Source organism: Falco peregrinus, chromosome 7 (assembly GCF_023634155.1).
Source record: "Falco peregrinus isolate bFalPer1 chromosome 7, bFalPer1.pri, whole genome shotgun sequence".
Lineage (NCBI taxonomy): Eukaryota > Metazoa > Chordata > Aves > Falconiformes > Falconidae > Falco > Falco peregrinus.
The window spans coordinates 22,114,904-22,142,847 of record NC_073727.1 but is presented as its reverse complement, the minus strand read 5'-3'; the positions used below and the strand labels follow the sequence as shown (position 1 = coordinate 22,142,847).

Below are 27,944 nucleotides of genomic sequence, written 5' to 3'. Positions count from 1 at the left end.
TCACAGGGATAGAAGTGAAGAAAAATATCACATCTTGCAGAAAACAAGAACATCCATTATCACATCTGTTAAAACTTTTTTAAAAACATCAACATATTGACATATGTCTTCTCTTTGTCACTCCTTCACTGTGCCCTTTAGAAGCTAACATATTTGTGAAGCAGATGTGAAAAAGTGTAAAGAAAGTTCCAGGAAGGAGTTTTGCTTTTCTTAGCATAAAAGCATTGATAGAAAATGAAGAATATTTTTAAATGGGAAGTGCTATACATGAAAGGTTGCTACAGGGAGTAAATTCTAAGTACAACTGTTCTTACTAGTTTGCAGAAATCACTATGAAACTTGTAGATAACTGTAAATCACTTGCAGCATTTAAAATTAAATCATGCAGTATTTTTTAAATTTGCATTTAGTTTTAGTTATTACGGCAATAAGTCATAGGAGATAAGTAAAAGGTCTCTATTCTTTTTTTAGTTGAAACTTAATGAAAATCATAGTGACAAGAAATCTACAACAGGTACTTTTCCATCTCTGTCAACAGCTCTTGAAAGAATACTGAGTATGTGTGCATGTGTACATGTGTGTAAATGTACATGTGTACATATGAAAGAGAAAAGTCCAGAGTGAGAAATTATGCAGTACAAAACTTGGCAAGCTGTAAACTAAGAATTCCTTGTAAACTGTATGTAAATATAGGTATGTAATGACAGAAATGGTATAGTTAGTGTGAAATACTGTTATCTAAGTAACATAGCTGCAAATAACACCTTTTCCAGAATGCTTGTTCTAGATCAAGTTACAGATAATTTATACCAAATAAAATTGTATAAATTCATATATTTATATACTCTCTTTTGCTTGGCTGGTATTGCATATATTGTGTAACACTCAAAATCCCATACAATGTTCTAACATTTCAACATGTGGGTTTTTTGTTGTCTTACCTTCCACAAAGTTCTACTATAGTCTATTGTTATGAGCATTTATCATATCATTAGATCTGCTCTAGTAAAGTCCTTCTATGTTAAAATGTGAAATTCTGTTGGCACTGTTCATTTAATTTGGTAGGGGTTTACTGGTCAAAAACATGACATATGCTTCATTTCCACTCTATTCAGAATTTATAGGTATTAATCAGACCATCAAGGCTTTATTCCACAGCTGCTGAATTTTTAAGAATTCTGTATTACTGATGAAATTCCAGATGATGCAGAAAGAAAACAGTAAAGAAACTAAATTTAATTTGGATTAAAAGTTACAGGTCAGCATGCAGAAGTTTGAGGAACATAACAACTAAAGTTATTAGTTTGCAAGGCAACTAGCAGTCCTTACCCTAAGAGCCTGAAGCTAACTCACTAGAGCAGTGGTCCTCAAACTATGGCCCATGGGCTGGATACAGCCCCCCAGGGTCCTCAATCCGGCCCCTGCCCCCCCCCCACCAGGGGTTGGGGGAGGGAACCAAGCAGCCGCAGATGACTGCCTGCCACTTCATCCGCGCGCCAGCCCCCTGTTTAAAAAGTTTGAGGACCCCTGATCTAGAGGCTGTCAGAAGATGCAGCTGCCCAAAGTCAGAGAAAATAGATATTTTGGAAGGCTATTCACAGTTGTGCATTTTGGTCTTAAAACGTTAATAGAGCCTTAATGAATAACAAATTATTTATTTTAATAAATACCATAGGAAATCCAACCCCTGGTCATTAGATGAAAACAAAACTGTAGAAGTGAATTGTAAAGTGAGATGTAACTACCTCCAGTGAGGGAAAGCCCTAGGGAAGTTGGAGATGAAATCAGAAAAGTAATTGAAAAAGAAATAACGCATGCCTTATATGACAGAACAGGATAATTGGATATCCCAACCTGGGAGTCACAGATCCAAAATACAGGTCCATATCTTGATATTTCAAGATTTTCTTCAGAGCTATATAACTCTACTTCAATATTCTTGAACTAGTATATCACCATAAGAACAAAAATTAAGCACCTCAACAAAAAATAAAATCCAATCTTTAGTGACTGAGGAAACAAAAATCTTCTAGAATGACTAACAAAAAAATGTAATACTGCCACATGTAACTACTTTTGCTATATATGATATCTTCAAAATATATTTTGATATATATGTTATCTCCAAAGTAGTCAATTCTTTTGGTAATTGTTTCATTCTGAAATTACACTACTTGAAAGTAAGAGAAACAAGGGGCCAAGTTTCAAGAAGTGCAGTACCAGGGTTTCCTACACCCTCCTAAAATGAAGAAATTTAGGTAAGAGAATTCTCTTCAGTTAATTTCTCAGGATGAATTTGAGAGGAATGATGTAAAATTAGGATATTAGAAATCTACATTTATTGACATCAACAAATGAGTACATCCTAGAATGGGTTTCTGATAAGTTCCATAACAAACATTAGTTTCATTTGGCAATAATGTATGAATCCACTTTTTAAACTGAATATATATATGATTCTATTTTTTAAAGGAAAAAAGATTAATTTATAATATATATATATAATATAAACATATAGATATATAATATAAACATAATCTTCAACAGCCCTTATTCTTGACTTTAGGGTACTTAGGTGAATGTCTTTTTATGACAGCATCCAAGGACTGGTGAGGATAAGCTAGCTGCTACAGAGAAAAGTTCTGCACCAACTAAAGGTTACAATAGTGCTTAGAAACAAGTAAGTCTAGCAAGGACATTCCAACGCAAAGCACAGTCCTGAGCAAAATGGAAGCCTTGTACAGCAACACGAACTGTAACCATACCACGTGATGAAGAAGCACGCTGCAGACAATAATGCCATATTGCCATAGATGGCAGAGACTGGGGAAAAATACTCCTCACAATAAATTCTTACTTTAACTATGGCAAGTGTGAGGAAATCACAATTCTGCATTCACTCCACCATTCAAAGACATGGCATGATAAACTGGAGAATGGCACTCACATTCTGCATCCATCTTGACAGTTTTCCAAAGAGAGGTTCTCTAGCAAGGAAGAGAATGGCCCAGACAAGAGGGAGGAAGAAACAGAGTTTATCATGCTCGACAGGACACTTTCCAAAGTCAACTATTGACAGCTATTCCCACTTAGCTTTCTCCAAGTGCATCAGATATTTTGAACTTTACGTTTTCAACAGTACCTTCCTTCTCAACAGTACTCAATCTTCCATCTTCACACTCCATCTTAAAAGGTAATGATATTTTCTTCTTTCATACTAGTATATGCACTCTCAGCATGGCCTACTTTCTACATTAGTACAGAACTCTGAGCAGGGATTGTCACATCTCCTCATCTTTTTGTGCCATATGAGGACTGCTCATACTGTCTTCACAGTTGTGTAAAGGTTTCCCTGCTGTGCTGCCATGTGCAGTTGTAGGATGCTCACTTAACAGCAAACAACTCAAGGTATACATGATTTATTTGTGCGACAGAAGTTCCTATGGCATGCTAAAATACTCCTCCTTTGTTTCTTCATTTACATTTTACTTCCAATCAGCATGTTGACTGACTATTTTACATAAGGTAACATTTAAAGAAAAAAGGGAGGACATTTTTTTTCGGTTGCACAGGGCTGAAATTTGGCACATAACCTCAAAGACAAGTTTTACCCCAAATTCAATCTATGCATGCAGCTACAAACAACTTTAGCAAGAAATCTGCACACAGATGTTGAATAGTGCACGGGCCACAGTGCATATAGTAAAATGGTATTTGCAGATATTGATATTTTGTATGTGAACATTAATGCTATAAAATATAACTCAGAGAAACTGCCACATTACTTTTGGGGGAAATTGAGCTTTGAAAGTATTTAATAGCTTCTACTAACAATATTAGGGAAAGGAAATAGAAACAATGATTGAATGTTGTTTTAGTGATTCTTTTCTGAAAAACTTTCACCTATTTCATTTACAGGAAAGAAGAGTTTAAACACAATCTATACACAGAAACCACAAAACGACTAATAGGTATTTTTAATTAGACTTTACAACTACAGAATATTCCACCATAACAATGGAGTTCTTTAACCTATGTAAATGGAGTCTTCTGGTAAGAATTTTGCTGCTAATATTTTGGATTGATTTAGCAGCCATGAATATTCATATTAAAAATGCAGAGGGAATCATACAATCTATATCCATTCTCAGTTGTTTATACAGTCTGTACAATCATATTGTGATTGTGTAATAGGCACAAAATTACACATACACTGAAAATGGATTTTAGTAATTTTACTTCTATAGAGGCAGCAATGCACTCACTGCTTGCAACTGTTTTTCAAAATGAAGGAAGCTACTTTTCCAAAAGGAAAAATGCATAAGGCTTCTTTTTAATCCATTTTGTCTGCTCTTCAGCCTAAGACCCTAAGTCAATATAAACTTCTTCAGCCACCTCAAACTTTTGGGATTGTTAAACTGAGAGCTGAATTTCAGTTACATTCCCTTTGGAGAAAATGCATCCCTAAGCTAAACAGAGGAAGGCTAATGCCCAGCTTCAACTCTTTAAACCCATTTAACGGGCTGTTAACTCACAGAGAGCTTATGCATTATTCCTGTTCACAGAAGTGCATTTCCCTGACACTGATTTGTAAAGCTAAGATTGTAGTTTGCTTTTAAGCTTGTGCTCTGTCTTTAACTGCCTTGTTCATGCTGCTACATTCTAGAAAATTTTACACCCTGTGAAAAGCTTTTGGTCTTGACATGAGATCTTCATTTCCTTTTGAAACCACTAAGATTTTATTAGGGCTTTATTGCTATTTTGATTTTAACTTACTACTTACATTATTTTGACATAAATTGTTTTTAATGCTTTTCTAGTACCTTTAATGAGATCATAGGACAATTCAGGTGGGAAGAGACATCAAGAAGTCTATAGTCCAATCTCCTGTTCAAAGAAGCTACATGATCAGACCAGCTTGCTCTGGACTTTACTCAGTTTTGAACACTTCCAAGGATGAAAACAACATAACGCCTGTGGGTAACCTGTTCCACTGCTACTCTGTCCACATAGCGAAGAAGTTTCTACAGACAAGCAGTGTAGCAGTTTGTTCTAGAGAACTTATGGAGGTTTTCAGTTTATGCCCATTGACGTTTTTCATCCTGTCAGGAACCACTGTGAAGAGCCTAGATGTATCCTCTTGATAACCTCCTCACAGGTCCTGGAAAGCTGCTACTAGAAGTTGTTACCTTCGCCAAATGTAAGTAACATACCATAAAGTCCAAAACAAATCCAAACTAGATAGCCAAGTTCACATGTCATGCCTTCTGATTTGTGGGATCCTGACTTGTATAATTTAAGATTAATTGCTAACAATATCCTATATAGGTGCCATTTTAGCTGCTCTTATTTTATTAACATAATAATTTAACACAATAAAGTAACATGATGACAGTTTGAATAGGTACTGGCTCAAGTCACGTCTTTGTTTCTAACTGCTGAGCTGCTTCTCAGTATTTACTAGCACAAAAAGTTACTGAAATACTGGTGATTTACTCAGATTCATTTTACTGACACTCAGTAATATTCCATAGCTGTTTCATTTCTTTAGACATCTTTATGTCAGCATGGCTAATACTTTTCTTGGCAAAGTCCTGAACAGCTGTGGTAACTATTGATGGTGTCAACTATGTTGCTGCAGTCTTTAAAGGAGGGTCCTGATCTAGTAACCAACAAGATCATTGCCTTTCAGAATCAGATCTCAAAAAAAATAATCGGCCTGTTGTCCACTAATACAAAAAAACTTGCTGCATTCAACTAGACAAAAACATTTGGAATCCTTCCTACGGTGGCTTTTAAATAGGATTGGGCATATCTTTTAATCAGCCTAACCATGTCCATAACTGACTTTCAGTATTGTTTTCCATTTGCTCCTTTGTTATTCTCTGAATATTTAATTCAGAGAAAAACACTAGTACTGAACCCATCAGGAACTCTATAATTAATTATTTTACATTATTTCCTCTTATTTAAGGTTAGTAAATATTTTCTAGTCCATTCTCCTGTAGCTATGCTAGCATGGATTAGATTTAATAGCTGAAAAGATGTAACATGAGTACCCATTCAAAATAGTCACAAAGTTTCTATCTGCTCATTTATAGAATGCTTTCACTAAACTATTTTGCACCAACTTAGTTTTAACCAACAGTTACACAAATTGCATGTAAGAGGGCTAAGGGCAGCGCACCATGAAACTACACTTAGCAGGAAGATGGATGACATTAATTTGCAATAATAAAATCTCAGCCTTAATTCTTATCACTTCAGCAGAGTTTTCCACAAAGGGCTTTTCTAATGGTTAGAAGAGCAAGATTAACATATCCACAGAAAGGGCAAACTGCCAAAGACAACATTTACCGACAGTGTAGATATTGTGGCTTAGAGTTCAGGAAAGGGAAATTCCTCCCTTAAAAAAAAATAATATATATATATATAATTAAAAAAATTATGAGTACCTAAACCAACTAAAATCTTACAGCTCTTCTACACAGTTACCACACTCTTTTTTTTCCAAAATTTTATTTTTATACCAGTGATGGTTACTAAATATGAAAATTACTGGACACCATGTTCCAGTGCAGCTTCTGGAAATAAAATACAAAGGTAAACATTGATTTCTTGTTTGTTGTTAGCATTTTTTTTCATTATACTTTCCAGATTTACCACAACTCCTTGGAACTGTTGGGTTTTTTTCCAGTTGGTGACCAGTTGTGTCACCTAGATTTTCAGTTTACTGCACTCAGGACAAAAAAATCCTACACTTCTTAATTTTGACACAAATTCTGTTCTCCAATATATGAGTTTTTTTTCAGATTATTTCAGTGAATTCATTTCATCATGCAATCAAGTTAACGTGTCAAATTTGACTTGCTCCCACTTTTCTGTATCACTTTGTCATCTGCAATTCTGTACAAAGGAACCAAAATTATTAATAAAGTTTTTGTGTATCATTTGGATGAGCAAAGATCGCTGCAGGATATTGTTACCTCTTACTGATTACAATTCTCATCAACATTTTTTTGAAATCTATCATTTCATAAGCTTATTTAATTGAGGGGATAAAACTTATTAATATGAATAAAATCAACCTCCTGTGTGCTTGTCCCCTCCAGCTGCATTTTGATGCAGCCATCACAAGGGCTAAACTTTTTTCTTAAAAGAGCCCACACCCTGAAATTCTCAATGAATCATTAAATTCCAGTATCTTAGGCTTTAATTAAAATTGATCATTATTATAAGCAATAACAAAAAATGGTCTTTTTAGAGAACTCCATCATATAGGAAATAAAAACAGAAGTGTGTATATTCTCAAAACATACATCAAGCAATGCTTTGCATGTGTCCTAATTATAAAAGAATGTCTAATACAGTACATATTTTATTACCCAAAAATAATGTCCTCATTTCAGCTGGGATAGAGTTAGTTTTATTCTTAGTAGACGATAAGAGTGCTGTGTTTTGGGTTTAGTGTGAGAATAAGGTTGATAACACACTGATGTTTTAGTTGTTGCTCAGTAGTACTTACTCTAAACCAAAGACTTTCCAGTTTCCCATGCTCTGCCAGTGAGGAGGGGCACAAGAAGCTGGGAGGGAGCAGGGCCAGGACAGCTGACTCAAACTAGCCAAAGGGATATTCCATACCATAGAATGTCATACTCAATATATAAACTGGGGGGGGGGGGGGGGGGGAGGTTTGGCTGGGAGCTGCTGACCGGTGCTCAGGGATTGGCTGGGTGTTAATCAGCGGGTGGTGGGCAATTACACTCTGCATGACCTGTTTCTTTTCCTTTTTGGGTTTTATCTCTCTTTCTCCCTCTCCTCTTCATTACAATTCTTATTGTCATTGTTGATTGGGGGTTTTTTTGTTGTTGTTTATTTCTCTCTTTTTTTTTTTACTTTATTAATTGTTCTTATCTTAGTCCATGGGTTTGTCCAGTTCTCCCCATCTCACTGAGTGGCTGTGTGGTACTTAGTTGCTGGCTGGGGTTAAACCACAACATATTGTCACAAATCTAAGGAAGAAAAATGTTAGCAGTGGTTTTATGCACTAGATCCTAATCTAGTTCTGCTCTGCCTAGGCTATATGTAAGCTAACTTGTGAAATGTATTTAAATTTAGTAAAGCTTATCTGAACTCCAGGCATTATTTAAATACTGAAGGATAGACTTATTAACATCCATCTTTAATAAAAATAAAATGCAAATCCTATGGATGAATTACATGGGTTTTGTATATAAAACATTGTTTCAGTATGTCCCTTATTTATCCAATATCCTGAGTAAAAAAAATTCTAACAAGTATCTGTACTTTTTCATTTTCCACTAGTATTTTATGACTACCATGCTCCACACATTCATGCAAAAATATACACTCATCCTTTTCAAGCACTTATGTACAGCCATTGGCATGCATATGTGTGTGTGTGTATATATTTGTTTCACACTTACATTCTCAGGAAGTTACTCATCTTTGGAAGTTGCTACACATTACTGCTAATCAGGCCCTCAACGGTCAGGAAACAGTAGAATAAAAATTGTGTAAATCAATTCCAGGCTATTGTGACAAAGTAACATGATTTTCTTCCCAACACACACACACAGACAAACACACATACACACACAGTTTAATTTGGTGTATTTTGGACTTAAGTAAGGCTGCACTGCTAGCAGTTTCTTTTTTGTTTTTTAACTCTAATCTTCAAATTTCATATAGTTTTCTTAAACAACTGAATTACCATTGACACTGTAAGAACAGATCAGAATTAGTACCTTTCATTTCTCCAAACAGCAATGTTATGTTTTGGGCACCGTTCCCAGGGACACATCTCCCATCAACACATCCTGAAACTCTTTTACCAAAATGCTGTTTTGGTGAAAGTTGATGTACTCCAGGATTCCACAGTCCCTCCTCCCTACCTTCCATGAAATGTTCACTTTGAGATTTGTTGGAAGTATCTGGAGATGAGCAAAAGGCAATTTGCAGCACGGAGCTTTTAAACTTTTTTTCCTTTTTAAACTTTTAGCCTCAGTAATGATATTAAGAATTCATTTGGTTGTGGTAATTGTGCCTCATGCATACACCTCTGGTTGATATATGTCTCATGCAAGTCTTTCAAAATCCTTCTGTTACCATTTCCAAATGAAGAAAATCCAAGCAGAGGTTAAGTAGTAACATTTCTTATGAAGACTGTACCATGTGTACCATGGTACCATAAGTACACCAGAGTGTACCATGTTCAGAGTTATGAGCAGAATTTCTGAATTCCTGATCTACCAAGAATGCAATCAAACTCCTTAATCATTACTTCTGGGGGGAATGAGGTTAAAATAAGATCTGTGTAGGCAGAAAGGAGGACTAAAAAAAGATTGGGAAAACTGGTGCCAATCAACTTTTCCTGTACAGCTGAACTTATTTTGATCTTTGCAGTGATCAAGTACTGTACACTGAAGCATGGATATTGTAGAAACAGTCTGAATGAGCAAATTCCTGATAAGCTTGAAAAATAACTTGCTGAAGATTTGACATGAAAAACCAAATTGCAAATCCTCCTTTGAGGAAAAGCACATATTTGAATAGAGAATTGTATCATCAATTTTCTCCAGGTAACTTAATTTCTACTAAATGGGGTCAACCCCAATGACCAACATTTTCTGAACCAGAAGAGACAGAATAAAAATGTAGATACATTAATTTACCTAATAAAAAGAAAGTCCCAATGGAGATTAAGTCTGTTATTAGAGAATTCTAATTTTCACATATATTTCACTTCAGCAGACATATACATAGAAATAATAATCCCTGTGTTATTTTCTACCTTTCTTCACTATCATTATAGCAACAAAAGTAATTGTAAAGATCAGATAACTGTAAAAGGATATGAAAAATGTAATACTTTTATGAATAAAGCCCTGGCCATGGATCAAATCAGTTCCTAATCATTGCTGTAAGCATAAATGATGCTTGAGCCAAAGAGCTATCTTTTGGAGTCTTGTTTGATATACTTCATGCTGCTGCCTTGATTGGGCACTGATTCACCTCACTGGCACCGCAGTGAAAAACAATTCCAATTATTCACTGTACCATTTTTATGGTAACAGTAACCCTGTAACAGAAACTTAACCATTTTATAGAACCAAGTGCATTAGCCAGGCATGTCTAAATACCGAATAACTATAAATGGCAATTATACTCGTTAGACTTAAAACATGTTCAGTGTTAATACTTGTATACTAATTCTTCCACCCAGACTCTTAAATATTTGGTCCCAAATTCATACTTGATTTTACCCAGTGCTAGCATTCTTTCACCAGTAACTTCTCAAGGAATATTTGAAATGATTCCCCACCATTTCCAGAAACTTGTGAACTTGTGACTGGCTACCCCTAAAAAAGAAAAGGGGGAAAAAAAATAATGGGAGGGTGGGCAGGCAAGTATGCAAATGTTCTATTTATGAATGTGGGCAGGTAGGAAAATAGTCAAGGCAAGGAATAGAAATTGCAAACTAAATTTTAGACAGCAAAACATGCTATTTATCATGAGGATTCCTGGCTACTAAAGTAATTTTGAACATTCTGAATTTCATCTATATTTTAAATAAAATCCTGAGTTATCTAGCAGAATGTCAAAAGACAAAGTACGGATGTTGCTCCAAAAGCTAAGTTCAGTTCTTTGTCAGTTCACTAGTAGGAATTGATAAGACTGGTAAAATGAAAAAGGGAAAAAACAGAAATGGAGAAAAAAGAAAGGTTATTTTCACTTAGCAAAAGAAAAGGGATTTTAAAAGAAAAAGGTTCATTAGTAGTGGTTAAAATTGTGAAAATTAAAATTAGAAAACCATAATACCCTAACTGTCGGAAACATTACTTGGGCATATTGTAGTTAAATAAACAGGAAGGTAATATTCACTTACCCCTAACCTCAACAAAATTCAGATACACAGCCTCTTAAGTACAGCTCATCAGAAAAAATCTACACACCTCAGTTTACTTATTAAGATGACCCTACTGTCAAAATCTCCTACCACTTCTGGTGTCAAATGTACTTTAAATTTTCCATCCATTTTTTTTTAAGAAACATAGGATGTGATCAGCTCAGAAGATCATGTAATAACATTTATGACTATTAAGAGAAAGTGCCTACATTAATATTTTGTGTGTCTCACCGTAATATTAGAAATATCGCCGGGCTTTGCTCAACTAAATGCAGACTGTGTGGAAGTTCCCCGCTCTTTGGAAAATAATTGCTCACTCTCGACTGCTCATTTGTTGAATACTACATCTTCAGTCTGTCCTGTACTCGAAATCATTACCATACCCCTTGCCTGTAATTTAATAGGGAATTCATATATGCACTTCTGCTGTGTTCCTTACTGAATTAATACATATGTTTTGCACACTTGACCTAAGCTTCTGGTTTATGATTCCTTTCACATTTTAGATTACTGAGGTTCTGGACTTCCCTGGCATTTTTTCATGGCTTCCTGCAATACTCTCTGCTGCACTCTATCTGAACCTTATTTCCTGCACAACATTTACTCTGAGTTAGGATCTGTTTGTACATTTTTCCATGGGAATATCATATACAGCCAGATACCTAGTACAGCATATCTGAGTGAATCACATTGATAAATTCAGACATACAAGGTAAGAATTTGCAGAGAGGTTCTGTAAGCCTACGAAAGTATTCAGTTTGGTTGAAGAGAAAGACAGAAGCTCAAGCAGCAGCAAAAGAGACACGGTTAGTTGCTTGTCAGGGAGACACCTGCTGCTGCATATTCAGCTTGGGACAAATGACATTGGAAATAAAAGGTCAGAGCACTTGAAGTTGTGGATTAATCAATTAACAATTAGACTGAAAGGCACAAAAAGCACAAGTGATATTTTCTGGCATATTATAAATTATCATAATAAGTTATCTTATAGTCCCCAGGACAGATTTCACACAGAAATGAAATGCTACTTTAATGAGGAAAAGAAAGCATGCAAACAATAATAACTGGAAGATAATATGAATCTTTAAAAAAGTAACCATACACATGAAAAATACAATACAAGCACTTAACAGTTAAAGAATTCGGGATACTTCATCATTACACAGAATAACTGGAAAGTGTTGGAATACTGTTTCACAATATTAAATAATGTGAATTAGTAGCTTTCTTTGAAGACAAGGTTGTGCTGGAAAACTGCCAACATAACAAAATTAACTAATAATGATTACTGGAAATTCAAAGAAGAATGCTTCAGCATAGAACAGTAATGCTTAATCTGCAAGGTAAATAAATGTAAACTAAGAAATAAAAATACACTCACAACAGATGGCCTTCAAACAGCTAAATGATAAATCAGGAAAAATATACATTATAAACAAAATATAAGAAAGTTGAAAATACAAGCAGATAAGGACAAGAAAACTAAAATACCAACTAATAGTATTTAAAACATACACAGAGAGTACAGAAAAAGGGAATTGGTTTTTTTGTTGGGTTTTTTTAAGAGAGAAGGTAAAAATAAAATAAAATGCCAAGATACTAGAAAATAACATTAAAAACGTTAGCAGAAATGAGTAGACATTCAGCTTACCACCTATGTATATTCACCAGAGCTGCTGGTTGAAGCAAAAACTATACCTACATGGCAGACTTGCCAAAACTCTACGTGGTTTTTAGAGAAAATTAACCCTCAAAACATCATCTCCCCACAGGATCAGAGTTCAAATTTATATTATATATATAAAAAATTAAGCATAATTAAAATTTTCATCAAATGACAACGAGATTCAGTTGCAGATGCTAGTGTAGACCTAAGTTTTGAAATAAATTTATCCAGTTCTCACATAGTTTGTGAAATACGTAGCCTAAATTTTGTATATATACTGTATATGTATATATATGTATATAAACTCTGTATTATGTAAAAAATTACAATTAACATTCCATTTTTGTAATGCAAAACTGCTCAATGTATCCCATGTAAAATCATACAAGAAAAGGAGTAATTATTATAAAGAGCGTGAGAGCTGAACAAGATATTTCGTAATGAAATATGAGCAGAAAATACTTGGAAACTCCAAAATCAAGATAGATTTATGGATTCTGCAGGTGAAAACCATTCAAACACAGTAAAAATATTACAGTTTCTGCTGAGCTGAGAGTCTATCTTTCTCTCAATATTCATCCAAACTAAAACCCAACGAGTGGTTTCTGAGTGCTCAGAATTTAGTATATGTTATATCTTGTATACTGAGCTGAGATTTCCTCAATGTATTAAGGACATAAAATTAAAATATTTCCCTGTAATATAATTTATTTGATGATGCTTTACCTAAAATTTCACAGTTTACAAAACAAGTTTTCTTTAGCCTTACTTCTAACCTCGAAACCCTTCCTCTGAAGGAGTCCTAACAGTTTCCACCTTCATTTCAAAAATATACATGCAAAATGTTAAGAACGAACACCAGCAGATCGCAAAGACCCTCAGACAATGGAAAAATATCGTGACCCAAGCCTAGGGATGAACTCAAGGTTCTCAGAACAGCAACTGACCAGAAGACAGTAGAAAACCACTCCAACTACACAGGTTCAGAACAATGAAGATTAACACACGGGACAAGCACACACTGAACCTGCACAGGATAAGTACACACTAATTACATAAGCAATGGTAACTGATTAGCCTACACCTTAACAGAGGTGATTTGATTAGTCTATACAACTACATTGTAATATATGTTATATATAACATATGTTATAAAAAAATGCCCTGTCTTCCTCAATATCAATGTCCCCAAGCATTAGGCTGGGGCATCGTATGTGCATTGCTTAAGAAAAAATCCTTTCTAATTCTACATTTTGCCTGTGTCTCTGTCTTCAGTCAGTGTTGGACCCCTAAGGCACAAGTGTGGGTTTGAGCCCAGCAGAAACAGAGGTGCTCTAGGGGGTTTGAGGGCCTCTAGAGGGGAGGTGGATTTGAGTCCCACCAGAACTCCTGTTGCATTAGTGGGCTGGAGTCCTACTAAAAGGGAAGTGAGTCCCATGGAAATTCCCCTAACATAAGCTTATAAACCTGTTATATCTATTACACTCACATGATCACTCGCTCTTTCCTATTACTCATTATAATCCGTGTAAAACACCTGCCTCCTTGAACAGTAGTATTTATATTCTTTCTCTGCTTTCTTACATATTTCCCTTAGCCTGAATAGCTTGAATATGCCTTGCCATAAGAAGTGAAAAATAACTTTTTGTCGGTGAATATAATTTGTGTTCATGAGTAATATTATGCATCACGTTAAACATCCCATCAACAGAAATCATGTACTTAAAAATAAAACCCCCAGACCTTATTAAGCCTATTTTGGAATGTGAAACCGAAGTACCTGCAAGCTCATTGGGTGTTTTTTTCATTTTTATGATTAATATATGTGTTTACTTCTAAAGGACAAATGAAAAAACCTCATGATGTTTTATCTAAGAAAGAAGATTATTAATTTAAACCAAGATTTGGAAGATAATTTCTCTTATCTAATTAACTTATATAAAATAATATTTCATCAAACTATACAACCAGATGAAAGACAAGAGTTCTATCCAGGCAGCTTAAATTATCCATTTAAAAGTACAGAAAAATTAGGAACACACACACAAAAAAAACCCCCAACCCTGTTATGAAGGCACTGTTGGCAAAATTATTATTTTCGTTCTTAATGGCTGAAGTTTCTCAGTTGTTCTTCACATTACAGTTTCTCACAGTAATCCCTATTTTTTCCGGTTTCTCATACAAACATGAGAGGTGACAGGAATAATAAAAAACAAGTAATTGGAAAACAGCATAATTCCATAAGAAAACAGTTATGCTTACTTGCATAAACAAGGATCAGCATTTGGAGAAGTCTTAGTATACTTCATTAAGAGAGGAATTTATCTACTCACATTTACTGAGATCAATTTAAAGAAAAAATTAAGATGAGCACTCAATGAATGCTGCAGCAAGTGCAGTACAAATGTAATTTTGTAAAGACAGACTGTAATCTCACAGCTGCTTCAAGCAAGACCTAAGTGTGAGACAACACCAAAAGGCAGATGCCTGGGCTTGTATTCCGGGCCCTTTTCTGATTTTTATTAGAGCTTCTGACAGTTTCTACGGTATCCCCATGCCTCTAGCTGCTGCTCCATCAATGAAAGGGTGTCCCACAGATCTTAGATCTGCCAGCACTACGTGGATGCCTTGGACAGCTTAAGGAAGGTCAAGCGGCACCAGACCCTTATGTGTAGGCTTCTGGCTTAATCCACAGCACTTCAAATTCCCATCACAGCCACTAAAGATCTAATCAATACAGGTGATGGAGTCTAAAGAGCAATTCAGCTGACCAAGTTCTAGAAAAGCGTTTTGTGTTCCTGAATATGTCTACTGCATAAGAGATACCTTGTATAGCCAAACTATCCTCAGATGGGCTGCTCTAGAAAAGGACAGATGTCCTCTGTCATATTTGCTGCCTTATGCAGACATGCTTGAGATCATGGAGCATCTAACCTGAATGACTCCATTGGACACAGCTTTAGAACTTAAGTTAAATTTCTTTCTCAGCTCTGGTATGATTGTTTTCAGTAGATCTCTATGGGCTAAAACAGAAGCCTACATAGCTAGCGCTCTAATAGGCACCTTTTACCAAAACATTCATTTATGCATTTGATCCTGAGTTTAGTCTCTCACAGTCTGTCTTCCCCTCTGAGGTACAACATTCTAATCCATGGAACAGTGCTCTGGATTAATTTGATTTTATGAGGCCTGACATAAGATGTCAAATAGGTTCTAAAAATATATTGGAAACAAAGGATTTCCTATCAAAATCCTCCATCCTTTTTGAGAACATCTGTAATTATTAGTATCTTGTTTATGTAGTAACACTGAGAGTAAGGGTAGGCACTGTCAACAAATTACTTTTCACATCTATTACACATGCTGCCCTTGTTTAAGAAAAACTATCACATTGTTTACCTTCTCAAATTCCATACTTTCACAAACTTTTTTAATGAGTCAAAATTAACAAGTTTGCCATAATATTAACTCAGTGAAGAATTTGACATGCAGAGAAGGCAGACATCAAAATTATATTTTAATATTATATATAAAGTATATTTTACTTATATAAAGTATATTTTACTTTATGTATGTTAATGAACATAAATTGAAGATAGTAGTTCTCTAAATAAAGAAAATCTGCCTGGGATTACCAGGCGTTTAGAATACTAGCATTTATATGGGGAAAAATAGAAGGCATATTTAATGTGCTCAACACAGATGCTCAACAGATGCTGGTGGAAGGATATCTTATTCTAAAATTGATTCTTTTTGAGACAAGAAAAGTGTTAACATTAGACTTGAAAATTATTTTGCAGAGCCTGACATGTATTTTAATATACTGTGAGTAGTATCTGTTCTAAAGAGCTAAAAAATAATACCACAAGTATGGAGAATTAAGACAGAGAGAATAGCATCAAAATGAAATTATTATTTTTTTCTCTAACAAGAGCCTTTCACTTGTTTATTCAAGTAAAGAAAAATGTAAAATATGTGTATCATTGCCTGGTATCTCACAATTGACATGACACAGTAGCAAGGGCAGAATTATTTCTAAGATAGCTGATAAAAAACTTGTTTCTAGAATTATTTTATTTTATTAAAGTCAAAATGTTCCATGACAACAACAAAACTTTACAAAAGTCTTCAAAAGGAAAATCTCTTAAGACCTCAGACTGAATGGGGGTCAACATATGATCCTAAACTCAACATCTGATCTTAAAGTTTTAATTTCATCTTCACTTCTTTTAATTAAAATGTCGAATAGATTTTGTTTCCTTTTCCTATGTAGTGTACTATGGTGGTTTGACCCTGGCTGAATGCTGGGTGCCCACCAAAGCCACTCTATCCCTCACCTCCTCAACCAGACAAGGAAGAGAAAATGATAATGAAAGACCTGTGGGTTGAGATAAGGGCAGGGACATCACTCCGCAATTACTATCATAGGCAAAACAGACTCAACTTGGGGAATTTAGCTTAAATTATTACCATTCAAATCAGAAAGAACACCCTCCCCCTACCCCTCTCTTCTTCCAAGGTCGAACTTAATTCCCAATTTCTCTACCTCCTCCCAGGCAGTGCAGGGGAACAGGAAGTGGGGTTTGGTCAGCTCATCACACATTGTTTCTGCTGCTTCTTCCTCCGTGCTCCAGCAGGGTGTCCCTCCCATGGGAGACCATGAATTTCTCCAACTTGAGTCCTTCCCACAGGCTGCATTTCTTGACATACTCCTCCAGCATGGGTCCCTGGCCTGGTTTCAGCTGGGATGGAGTTCATTATCTTCTTAGGAGCTGGTGCTGTGCTGTGATTTGGTTTTGATATGAGACTTTTCAGTTTGCCTTGTTAGCGAAAACGTTGGAGGAGCACAAGGAATTGGGAGGGGACAGAGCCAGGTCAGCTGAGGCAACTAGCCAAAGGGTTATTCCATATCATGAGATGTCATGCCTGGTATATATACCTGGGTGGTTGGCTGGGGCGGGCAGATCATTGCCTGGGGACAGGCTGGGCATCTGTCAGCAGGCGGTGAGCAGTTGCATTGTGCATCATGTCTTCCTTTCTTCCTTTCCCTCTGGATTTTAATCTTTCCCTCCTTCTTTTTATTAGAACTGTTATTGTCATCACTGTTATTATTGTTCTTTCATTTTTATTCTGTTTTGATTATTAAATTGTTCTTATCTCAACCCTCAAGTTTTACCTTCCTTTCGAACTCTCTTTCCTGCCCCTCTGGGTGAGGGGGAGTGAGTGAGAAGCTGTGTGGGGCTTAATTACCAGCTGGGGTTAAACCACGATAGTCCCTTTCACAGAGTCCTTCAGGAACAGACTGCTTCAGCAGTGTCCCCCACAGGGCCACAAATCCTGCTAGCAAACCTGCTTCAGCACAGGCTTCCTACAGGTCACAGCCTCCTTTGGGCATCCACCTGCTCCAGCACGGAGTTCTCCACAGGCTGCAGGTGGGTATCTGCTCCACCGTTAACCTCCATGGGCTGCAGGGGCCCAGCCTGCCTCACCATGGCCTTCACCACAGGCTTCAGGGGCATCTCTGCTCTGGTGCCTGGAGCACCTCCTGCCCCTCCTTCTGCACCGACCTTGGTGTCTGCAGAGTTGTTTCTCTCACATGGTCTCACTCCTCTCTTCTGCTGGTGCAGATTTCCACCCTCCCCCTCCCCACCTTCTTAACATGCTATACCAGAAGTGCTATCACCATTGCTGATAGGCATGGCTTTGGCCAGTGGAGGATCCATCTCAGAGCTGGCTGGCATTGGCTCCATTGGACATGGGGGAAGCTTCTGGCAGTTCCTCACAGAAGCCACCCCTGTAGCCCTCCCACTACAAAAACCTTGCCATGCAAACCCAAAAGAATAAGAGAAATACACTTATCATAACTGATCGAAAAACTCCTGACAAAATAATTTCTAATGCAAAAATGTTTTTTTTTATAATAACTTCCTTGAACCAAAGGCAGCAAGTCACTAGAAGGAATACTTCTTCATGAAGAATACATCCATAAATGATGGAGCTACCTGGATTTTAGTTCCCCCTCCCCCAAATATCTAACAACATTTTCTTGAATTACCCAGACAGTGGGGTAAAAAGTGGGGTAAAATACTGAATGAAAATTGGGGCAAAGAAATCAGATTCCTTAACTGGCAAAATCCAATTTAAAATGTTTTCATAGGGAAATCTCTCCTATATTTGCTGTGCTAGTGAATATTTCTCTTCCAATTGCAGCTCTAGAGACCACTGTCTTTTTCCAGCAAGAATTCATTATCATTCAGTTGTCAAAGGGGAGGAATCACTGAACTCATTTTTCACTTTTGGTATTTACCTTTTATTTAAAAGGAAACTACTAATTCTTTGGAGACCAGTATCAGAATGATGGCATATGTGAACACTGAGTAAAAAAGTCAAAGAAAGAAGAAATATGGGTAAACTATAAGAAAGGAGACTGAAAACACACAAAGCCTGACATAAAGGCTTCAGGCTCTGTCCACACTGCAGAATTTCAACCCTGAGATTGACATGATATGTGGAGCTCAGTTCAGAACTGTCTTCATTTCAGTTACACTTTTGAGTCCAAGTAGTTATGTAGAGTGACTACGCACAGATTTAAACAGTTTATTTAAAAAATTAGATTCTGTTTGGTACTTTTCATCTTTATATAAATAGTGGATCTTCCTTTCTACATACATAGTATACTAAAATTCTCCTTTTTATTTATTCTTGAATTACAAATTCTACGAACTACCTTTGCAAAGATACACACTGCAGCATAGTATCCTTTTTTCTGAACTTAAGTGACTGACAGCTAAAATATAACAAGAAGGTAAAAATAAAATAATTTTCAAAAATATTTTTCAAATACATGTAATTACTATGACAACTTTCAGAACTCTGTCTTTATTCTGTTCTCTATTTTAATTAGAAACTCAGTCTGAAAGGTGTAGGCAGAATAATTTTACCTTCCAAAAGATATAGTAATTGAGTTTAATAAACTACTTTATACAAAATAAAACCTCTTTGACACTTCAAAAAATATTTTCTAAGGCAAAAGACTGAAAGTCTAAGCTAATGAGCCATGTGAAGTATTAACTACATCAAATGTGTTAGCTGTCTATCTGGAATTCTCTGATTTCCTGTGCATCAGTTCTGAGGTCTGAAGTGTTGCTGGCTAATAAAATGTACCAATAACATGCATGTAAATAAAGGGCACAGATGCATAAATAAATTGCATGTGTTCAATAGATAAAAACAGAGAAAACATTAAGGGAAAATTTCAACAATTGATAAACTGAGAGGCACTAGTAAAAGTTATGATCCAGGTTAAGAAGTTAGGCTACATCTTCTGTGATACACTAACAGAGTATCTAAACATTTTTAATTCCTAAGTAAACATCATTGCAAAAGGCAAAATAAATTGTAAGTTCGGATATATGTTATCTATAGGAAAAAGAAGCACGTGTTCCATTCTGTGTTACCAAGAGGAAAGGATTGGAAAAGCTCCTGTTCCACGTACTTAATACTGCAACTAATTGATAGACATTTTATTTCAAGATTACCTTAGTGAAAAGCTTAGGAGGACATACTAGTGCTGGCTCAAGAAAGCTTTATGCTAAATAACAAAACCATATAAAATGTGATTTTTCTTTGCTTCTGAAAAATTATATAAGAAATGCTTCCACAATATCTACCCCAATCATGGAAATTTAGTTCCAGATGATGATACCACCTAACAACCATCACATCTAAGAGCTATGCATACCTATGCATTAATACATATGTGAAAATACACATCTATAGAGATGGACAGAGAATCTAGCTAAATATCTGTTTGCTTTCTATGTATGTGTGCTAGGTATAATACATACACACATTGAAAGATAATATAAATATAATACTTCCATGCATTCTTCTTAAAAGTGTGAAGATAGGCATAATCAACATCTGCTGTAACAGCAATAGCAGATTATTATTTACTAGGAAAGCACAAAGATAACAACCCTCCTAGTAATACGCATATTTTGATTAGAACATTTTCTGCCCATCTGCTGAAATCTTAAAGTGAAACAATATTAGTGAATATTTGTCTTCAAGCTATTCATTCAGTTTCTGCCATCATTAGGAGGTTTCACTTGAATTAACTATAAAATAGTCTCCCCTTCCTCCTATTTTAAATGACGGCAATGTGCAGAACATGTTTTATTTTGTTCTTTGATCAAATGTCTCTATATCAAGCAATTCACCCAAATATGTGCAAAAAGGGAGAATGACATAATTTTCAAATTGAAATGTTTCTAAGAGATTGAATTCAACTGTCATGACCAAATGGAAAAGTATGCTTTGAAGGACACAAAATTATGCCTGCCTTACTCATTTTCAAGTAATAGCAATGGTATCTCTTTGACACACATCGCATTATCTAGCTCCTTTAGTATATGTTGATATTTTTGTCTTACTGCTTGCACTTTATTGTTAATGTTTCAAGAAATATGTTCCTCTTCATTGTGTATATCAAATAATTTTTTACACTACATACACAGAAATTTTTCTACAACAAAGTCTCATATCCACTATAAGAAGACCTGATTATTGATTAATGCAGATTTATGTTTTGTCACAAAAAAAAAAAAATTTGTTCTCAGAAATAAATTCTGAATACTACCTATTCCATATTTTGACTTAGGCATATGCCACAGAAGGGCTAAACCAGTTTGGCAGAAACAAACCCCGACTACAGGCAAAACAGAGATGTAAAATAGTCTTCATTTAACACACCAATTCTACACTAAATAAATAATTGATGTGAATTTACTTGCATTACTTCTTTAAACATCTGCATTTTCCAATACAGTACTTATACTATCATAAAAGTTTTATAATTTGTATAGACAGAATCAAAATCTAAATGGATGTTAGAAAGCTTCCAAAAGTTAACTTACATGATCAATTAGTTCACGAACCATTCCATTCCACTGTCCGCTAGCATCTTCCTGGGCTCCATATTTTCCATCTTCCACCAGCCTAATCTCATAGGAAAATCCAAGGATAGTAGACAGCTCCCTGAGGAGGTCGATGCAATAACCTTCAAATCGATCGTTTCCATACAAGGGTTTGTCAGACTTCTTGAACATAACATATGGCTCTTCCTGTAATCATTAAAAAAGCAGAATAGATAATGAGTGCCCCCACACCTTTCTTTTCTTTTAACCTTTAAGTAGTACACTGCCATGAAACCACTCTGTGTACAAAGAGCTAAAGTGAAAAGTAGAATCCTTTTAGCTTTTGGTTATAGCTGTCTCAAGACCTTATTTATCTTCAAAATGAAGTTAGTCAAAAGACCCTCCTTCTCATTTTTGTTTGAAAAAATTACACCCTAACCACAGACATATCTTCAAGGGATTCATATAAATGCTAAATTTAAATGTGCTCCTTAGCAGTTACATTTCACATTGATATCAAATGCATTGTTTTGATGGATATTGTAAGCTTCTTAAAATGCAGTAACAATGTGCTTTGGCAACTGAAAAAAGTAATTAAAACTCCAAACATCAATCAAATTCTTTAAGAATTGGGTTTTACACTTTTCTTTACACAAGTGTTTTAATGGTTTTCAGAATGTTTTGCTCAGTAAAGTACAGAAAACCCACGGGCTGAGGCCAAGTCAGTGAAAGCACCTACTGCTTTGTTTCAAGTTATAGGCTGCCACTTACAAGACTGCAGTAGAACCAGAAACAAGTTAACTCAAAAAGAAAATCCTATGATATACATTCCATGAAAACTGGATTTATTCCCTTTAAACATTTCTTTTCTTATAATTTAAACAACAATTGACTTTTTTGTATAAAGTAGTGTACAAACAAAACAGCAAACAAATTAAAATGATTGGCAGAATATTCATAATTATGGGAAAAAACATTTAGCAAAATATGTAAGATTTTTACATCTGTTTCTCAATATACTATAGCCTTCCTTAAAGACAAAGCTGAAGGGAGAAAGATAAAAAACAATTGGTAGAGTTTTCCAGTACAATATGGCACCAATATTTGAATTGTATTTTATAGGTTAAACACACAACTCAGTCTTTGCTCACATTTTAGACAAGCTTTTTTTCATTTTTACCATAATAAAAAGATAAGCACCAAGTAAAGTAAGACAAATGACAGTAAATGCAATTACTGTACCGAGTACAAATCTCAATGAATAATCAGATAAACTCTCCAGGGTAACTTAACAAAATTCATATAGCCCTAAATGTCCACATCAGCACCCAGCGGGGTTAAAGGCACTTCATTCTACAGGCAGCTTTAATTAGGATTTTTTAGCATTCCTGATGTAAACATCTGTCTTGAGGTATCACATGATTTAAGCACTATATCTGCATAAAACTGGAACTTTAACCAAAAATGCAAAGGAGAAAGCAGGGAGATCTCTTCCTTTCAAAGTAAGTGTGTTCAGAATATATCTGTTCACCCGCTGCTTCTTAAAAAATATTTTCTGAGTAAAACAAACTACTGAATCAAGACTGCTGAGATTCTATTTTAATATACATCTATTAAAATTAATAAGGTCATGGCCGTATTTTTAAAAGTACACCACTGATCTTCATACAATTAACAGTGAATGTATCATTAAATAAATTGTCCAGAGAAGCTACTAGGATGCTTTGACAGAAACTTTTCAAACAGTAGATAGGCAAATGACTCCAGGAGAACTCTTCTAGATGTAGTACTGACAAGAACAAAGGCTTGACTGAAAACATGAAAGCTGAAAGTGATTTAAATGACAAGAATCATTGAATAACACTTGTGAAGCAGAGACAGTGACAGAACAGCTATGTATTGAAAACAGTGTTAATAAACTCAACAATTGATACTAAATACCTCATAGACAACAACTGTAAGGAAAACAGTTTTTCAGGTAAAATAAGAATTCCTTAAAGAAAGCACTCTACTGGCCAAGCAGAAGCTATACTAAGACAAAAGACAGTGTAGAAAAAAGAAACAACAAGACTCAAACATGAATTCTTCAATGAACTGAAACTCAGAAAATGAAGTTCAGAGGAAGTGAAAAGACAGAAAAGCAAACACACACAAATAAAACTTATACGGGAACAAATGTAAAAATGCCAAATTTTGTACAACTGGCAATATTAAGGATATAAAGTGACATTCTAGAAGGAAGAATAAAAGAAAATTCTAGAAACTAGTTCATCGTTTGCCCAAAACAAACAAAAACCCATGAAATGACATTACAAAGAATCAGTTTGATGATTTTCCTGTGCCTATCCTCTCTGAAAAAGGTAACGTGGCTCAAATAATATATAGCATTAAAACAAGAAACACATGTAAAAGCATTTAGGCTAAAGTACAGAAAGACAACTTCAGTGAGTCATCAAACTTTAAGTATTTTTGGGAGGTTTGGACCTGAAGAATTCACAGAAGAACCAGTTTTAGCAATTTTCAATCCATTAGTAATTACCTTTAAGAATTCATGGAAGCTTCAAGGAGAGTGTAAAAGGCTTATCTTTAAACTCTTCCCAATAGAAGAAACTTCACCAATTGGACAAAGGAGGGCTATGAAATTGTAAGCTGATTAATGCAACTTTGAGAAAAACAGTATTTTTATCCTAAGCAAATTATAAAACTGTTTAATTTGTGAGAATCTAAAGCTAAAAGAATACAGAGAAGGGAAGAAGTTGAGGAAAGCCATCACATCATGTTATAAGCAAAGTCATCCTGTTGTCCCTAAAAGTATGAACAAAATCTGACTGTCCAGAATGTGCACTTCATTGAAAGAGATTCATTATCAATCTGGAGAGTTACAATAAGTGATATTTCTTTATAGAGTACTTTTAAATCTTTCTCCTTTTTATTAAACAGAAAAGATGACAATTGGATGTGTATTCACTCTACAATGGGGTAGGATCAGAATTCAAAATGGTAAGTTTCAGAAAATTGAAGAGTAATTAAAAATAATGGTATTCAAAAAGCATTAGGGGATATTTCCATACTTCGGATGAATAATAAATTGCAGAAATTCAGCAGGAAAAGAGCTGATTAGGTAACAACTCTATCAAATTAAGTTCTAGATATTTTAGGGGATCATGTACTGGACTCGACAATACCACACCATTAACTGAGGAAAAAAGCCCTGACCTACTTGGATCTGCCTTAAGTCGTAGTCCAGAACTGGAGGACCTACAGCGGTCCCTTCCCATCTAAATTACTCTATCATTTTTTGGTTTTGACACTACTAATGTTTCAGTTACTGTATTCCATTCAGTTTTGAATAGTGCAGTTCAGGAGAAACATGAACCAAGGTCTACAAAATAGGAAGAGTGAAAGAATATACGTTGTTTCTCTTAAGAAAGAACAGACTGAGAGGGAAGAGGTAAAAGCCTTCAACACATACAAAGTTGTTGCAAACAGGAGCCAGAAAAGTTATTTTCTGTAGAGGGCAGAGAAATTACAGACCCTAAACTCTGGCAAAAGAAATAAAGGTTAGAAATTAGGAGACACTTTATAATAGTAAGTATATGTAAGTGCCACAGTAGATTATCTAGAATTTGGACTTTTGCTAGAAGAAAAAGCTATGCTCAATCACTTCTTCCAAAAAATGCCAAGGAAACAGCTACCTGTGGCAACTGTTTCTGATGTGAAAAAAACATTCACCATCCAGAAAGTGAAATCATGACAACTGAAAAATTGTCCATTTCAGCTGTGAGGTTCTGCAATTTTGGAATTTTCCCAAACATCTGGAAGTTCTTTAACAACAGCAGTTAATTCAAATACATTACCCCACATTAAACTGAGATTAAATATTGAATAAAATTGTTTAGCTACACTTTAAATCCTAAGATTTATTTCTGAAGATGAGAAAATCCCTGTTTCAGATGTACAAAGACTCAGACTTGTGCTTCCTGAGTATAATATTCTATATATGCCTCTGTAAGCATTATGAAATTCCTATGTAGCTTGGAATGCTAATGTACACAGATCTCTCAGTTGTTCAGATATTTACGGTCACACATCCCCCAGTCTATATGGAATCTTGACAAGATTCTTGACAATAGTTTTGTTTCTATCTTTCATTCCAAACAATCCTGAACTATGAGGACAGAATTTAAATATGTGCCATATCATGGAGGCAGAATAATTGCCAATTCATGTTTTTATGTCTGCTTTAAAGGACAGCACAATTTCTTAACTGAGCCATCCAGCTCATCCACACATTCTTGCATAGTTTCCTGTAAGAACATTACAGTAATCCTCAATCATATTATGTGTTCTACAGATGCTTTTTTACATTTTGTTAAAAATTTTCAAACACTTTCTGGAATTCATAGCTGCAGCTCCACACTCTTTGATAATTCTTTACTCTGACCAGCTGGGATCAGGGCTACAATAGCCTTTATGCTACTATTTAATAATTATAATATTTTGTTATGGAGAAAAAGCTTTTTCTGAGGAGACTAATCAATGAGCTATTAATATTCTTGTAATACTTCCACAATCCTTACATTAAGTCATCCTTCTGAAAAGCAAAGTGTTAAAATCTTTCTAGGTATCTACTCAGTATATATTTGTGATTCTTTCCAATGTATCATTTTTTTTTTTCTTTCTTTTTTAAAACACTGACACATTTTCCTACATCAACCTGTAAGGACAAAAATATCTGGGTGTTTTTTGTTGTTGTTTTGTTTTTTTTTTCCCAATAACACAACTACTGGGTAAACAGTAACAAGAAAGAGATATTGTGCAAAGATTTTGGTAAGACAGACTCAAGAAAATAGTGTATATTTTAACATTTTAAAGGAAAGCTTTGTGAAAGAATAATGAAAATCATAGCTTTAAGAAATAAATTTACCCTGACAAACCCTGTTAGGAGCAATTATTTACTTAATTCCATCAACAGGTCAGCTTGCTACAACACTTTAAGATCAAAATAGTCATTTAATATCTCGTGAGACTAAAATTTCTTCAATGACATTCAATACAGAAAAGCCCCACCCCAAGCCAGATAAGTACTAAAAGTGAGAACACAGATAAAGTAGTAAATATAAGCAATAATTTTTCTGAGAAAATTTACTGCAAATACAGTAAACTAAAACTACTGCAAATAAAAATGTGGTCACAATGAAGAATAAAGTAGCACATAGATTAAAAAATATATCTTTAAATAGAAAATAAATCCTTGGAAATTATTTATTCAGTATGAAAAAAAAATTACAAAACTTGTTCAAGAATAATATGACCCCCAAGTGACAGATGACTGCTGTTTTCATGAACTTAATCACTGTGATTCTTTCCAGTGACAGTGAAGTCAAAATAATCAGATGACAGTAACTTATCATATGCTATTATCAGAGGTGGTAGCACCAGTCTGGATGTGAAAAAGAGGATACATTAAGGAGTAGAGAGATTACATAAAGTCTTTATTTTATATAAATAGCTTTCTGAAATCCAAAAATCAAGTAAGATAAAAATTGGACAGATTTCAAAAAGAAACAACAAGGAGAAGTTGTTTCAGTTGTATTGTGTTAAAGACCAGATTAAACAATCAAAATGTTTTCTTCTGATTGTATGTTTGTATTGTTTTTTTCATAATAAATTTCTAAGTTGCATCATTTCTATGATACACAGCAAGTATACCATCTCCAAAGACTTTTCTCATTAGGGATGTTAATATAACAATTTTCCATTACACATTTTCATGTGTTCTACCTGCAAAATTTATCTGTATTTCTTTTTAATGCATAAGTTGCATCGCAAACTTAAAAGCTTCCCTACACAATAAAAATTGTCTTATGTTTCTACGTGTTGAATTAATATTGTACTTTTACAGACTTGTTTCATTGTTTAAAATGGACAACTAACACAAATGAAAACCCACTTATTCTATACAAATGTGGGCATGTAGAAAATTTGCTAATACAGTTTTTTGTATTTGGTTCTCTTGATCTATACATTTTCTTTTGGATTTGGACAAGAAATTCTTACTTTAATTGTTCTTCTGAGCTGTACTATATTTCAACTACAAAGATATTACTCAAAATTACAAAAATAAATTTTAAATTTCAAATTATTCTAATTTTAATTTTTATGGAGAGTTATCAAATACATGGATTGTTCATTAATACTTTCAAAATGGACATATGTATTTTGTAAATACTTTAGAACTTTCATATTACTATCAGCATTGAAAAAATCAAAACAAAAGAAAACGGAGTGATGATGATGAAAAGAGGAAAACCACCTTCAAAATATGCTGCTGTTAGAACAGAGAATTTTGATCATTAGCTTCAGTTCACCAAGGATACTGAAGTTAAAAGGGTGCCATATCTAATTAGCATCTATGTCAGATGTAACG

At 34.8% G+C, this 27,944-nt stretch overlaps 1 protein-coding gene across 1 annotated transcript in view; it reads right to left on the bottom strand.

Moving 5' to 3' along the window:
* The window catches only part of GRIK2 (glutamate ionotropic receptor kainate type subunit 2), a 416,129-nt gene that overhangs the window by 145,415 nt on the left and 242,770 nt on the right, over positions 1-27,944 (bottom strand). Inside the window, exon 11 of the mRNA XM_055811207.1 lies at positions 21,515-21,721. Within this exon, the coding sequence (XP_055667182.1) occupies positions 21,515-21,721 (207 nt within the window). The remainder of the gene's footprint in view (positions 1-21,514; positions 21,722-27,944) is intronic.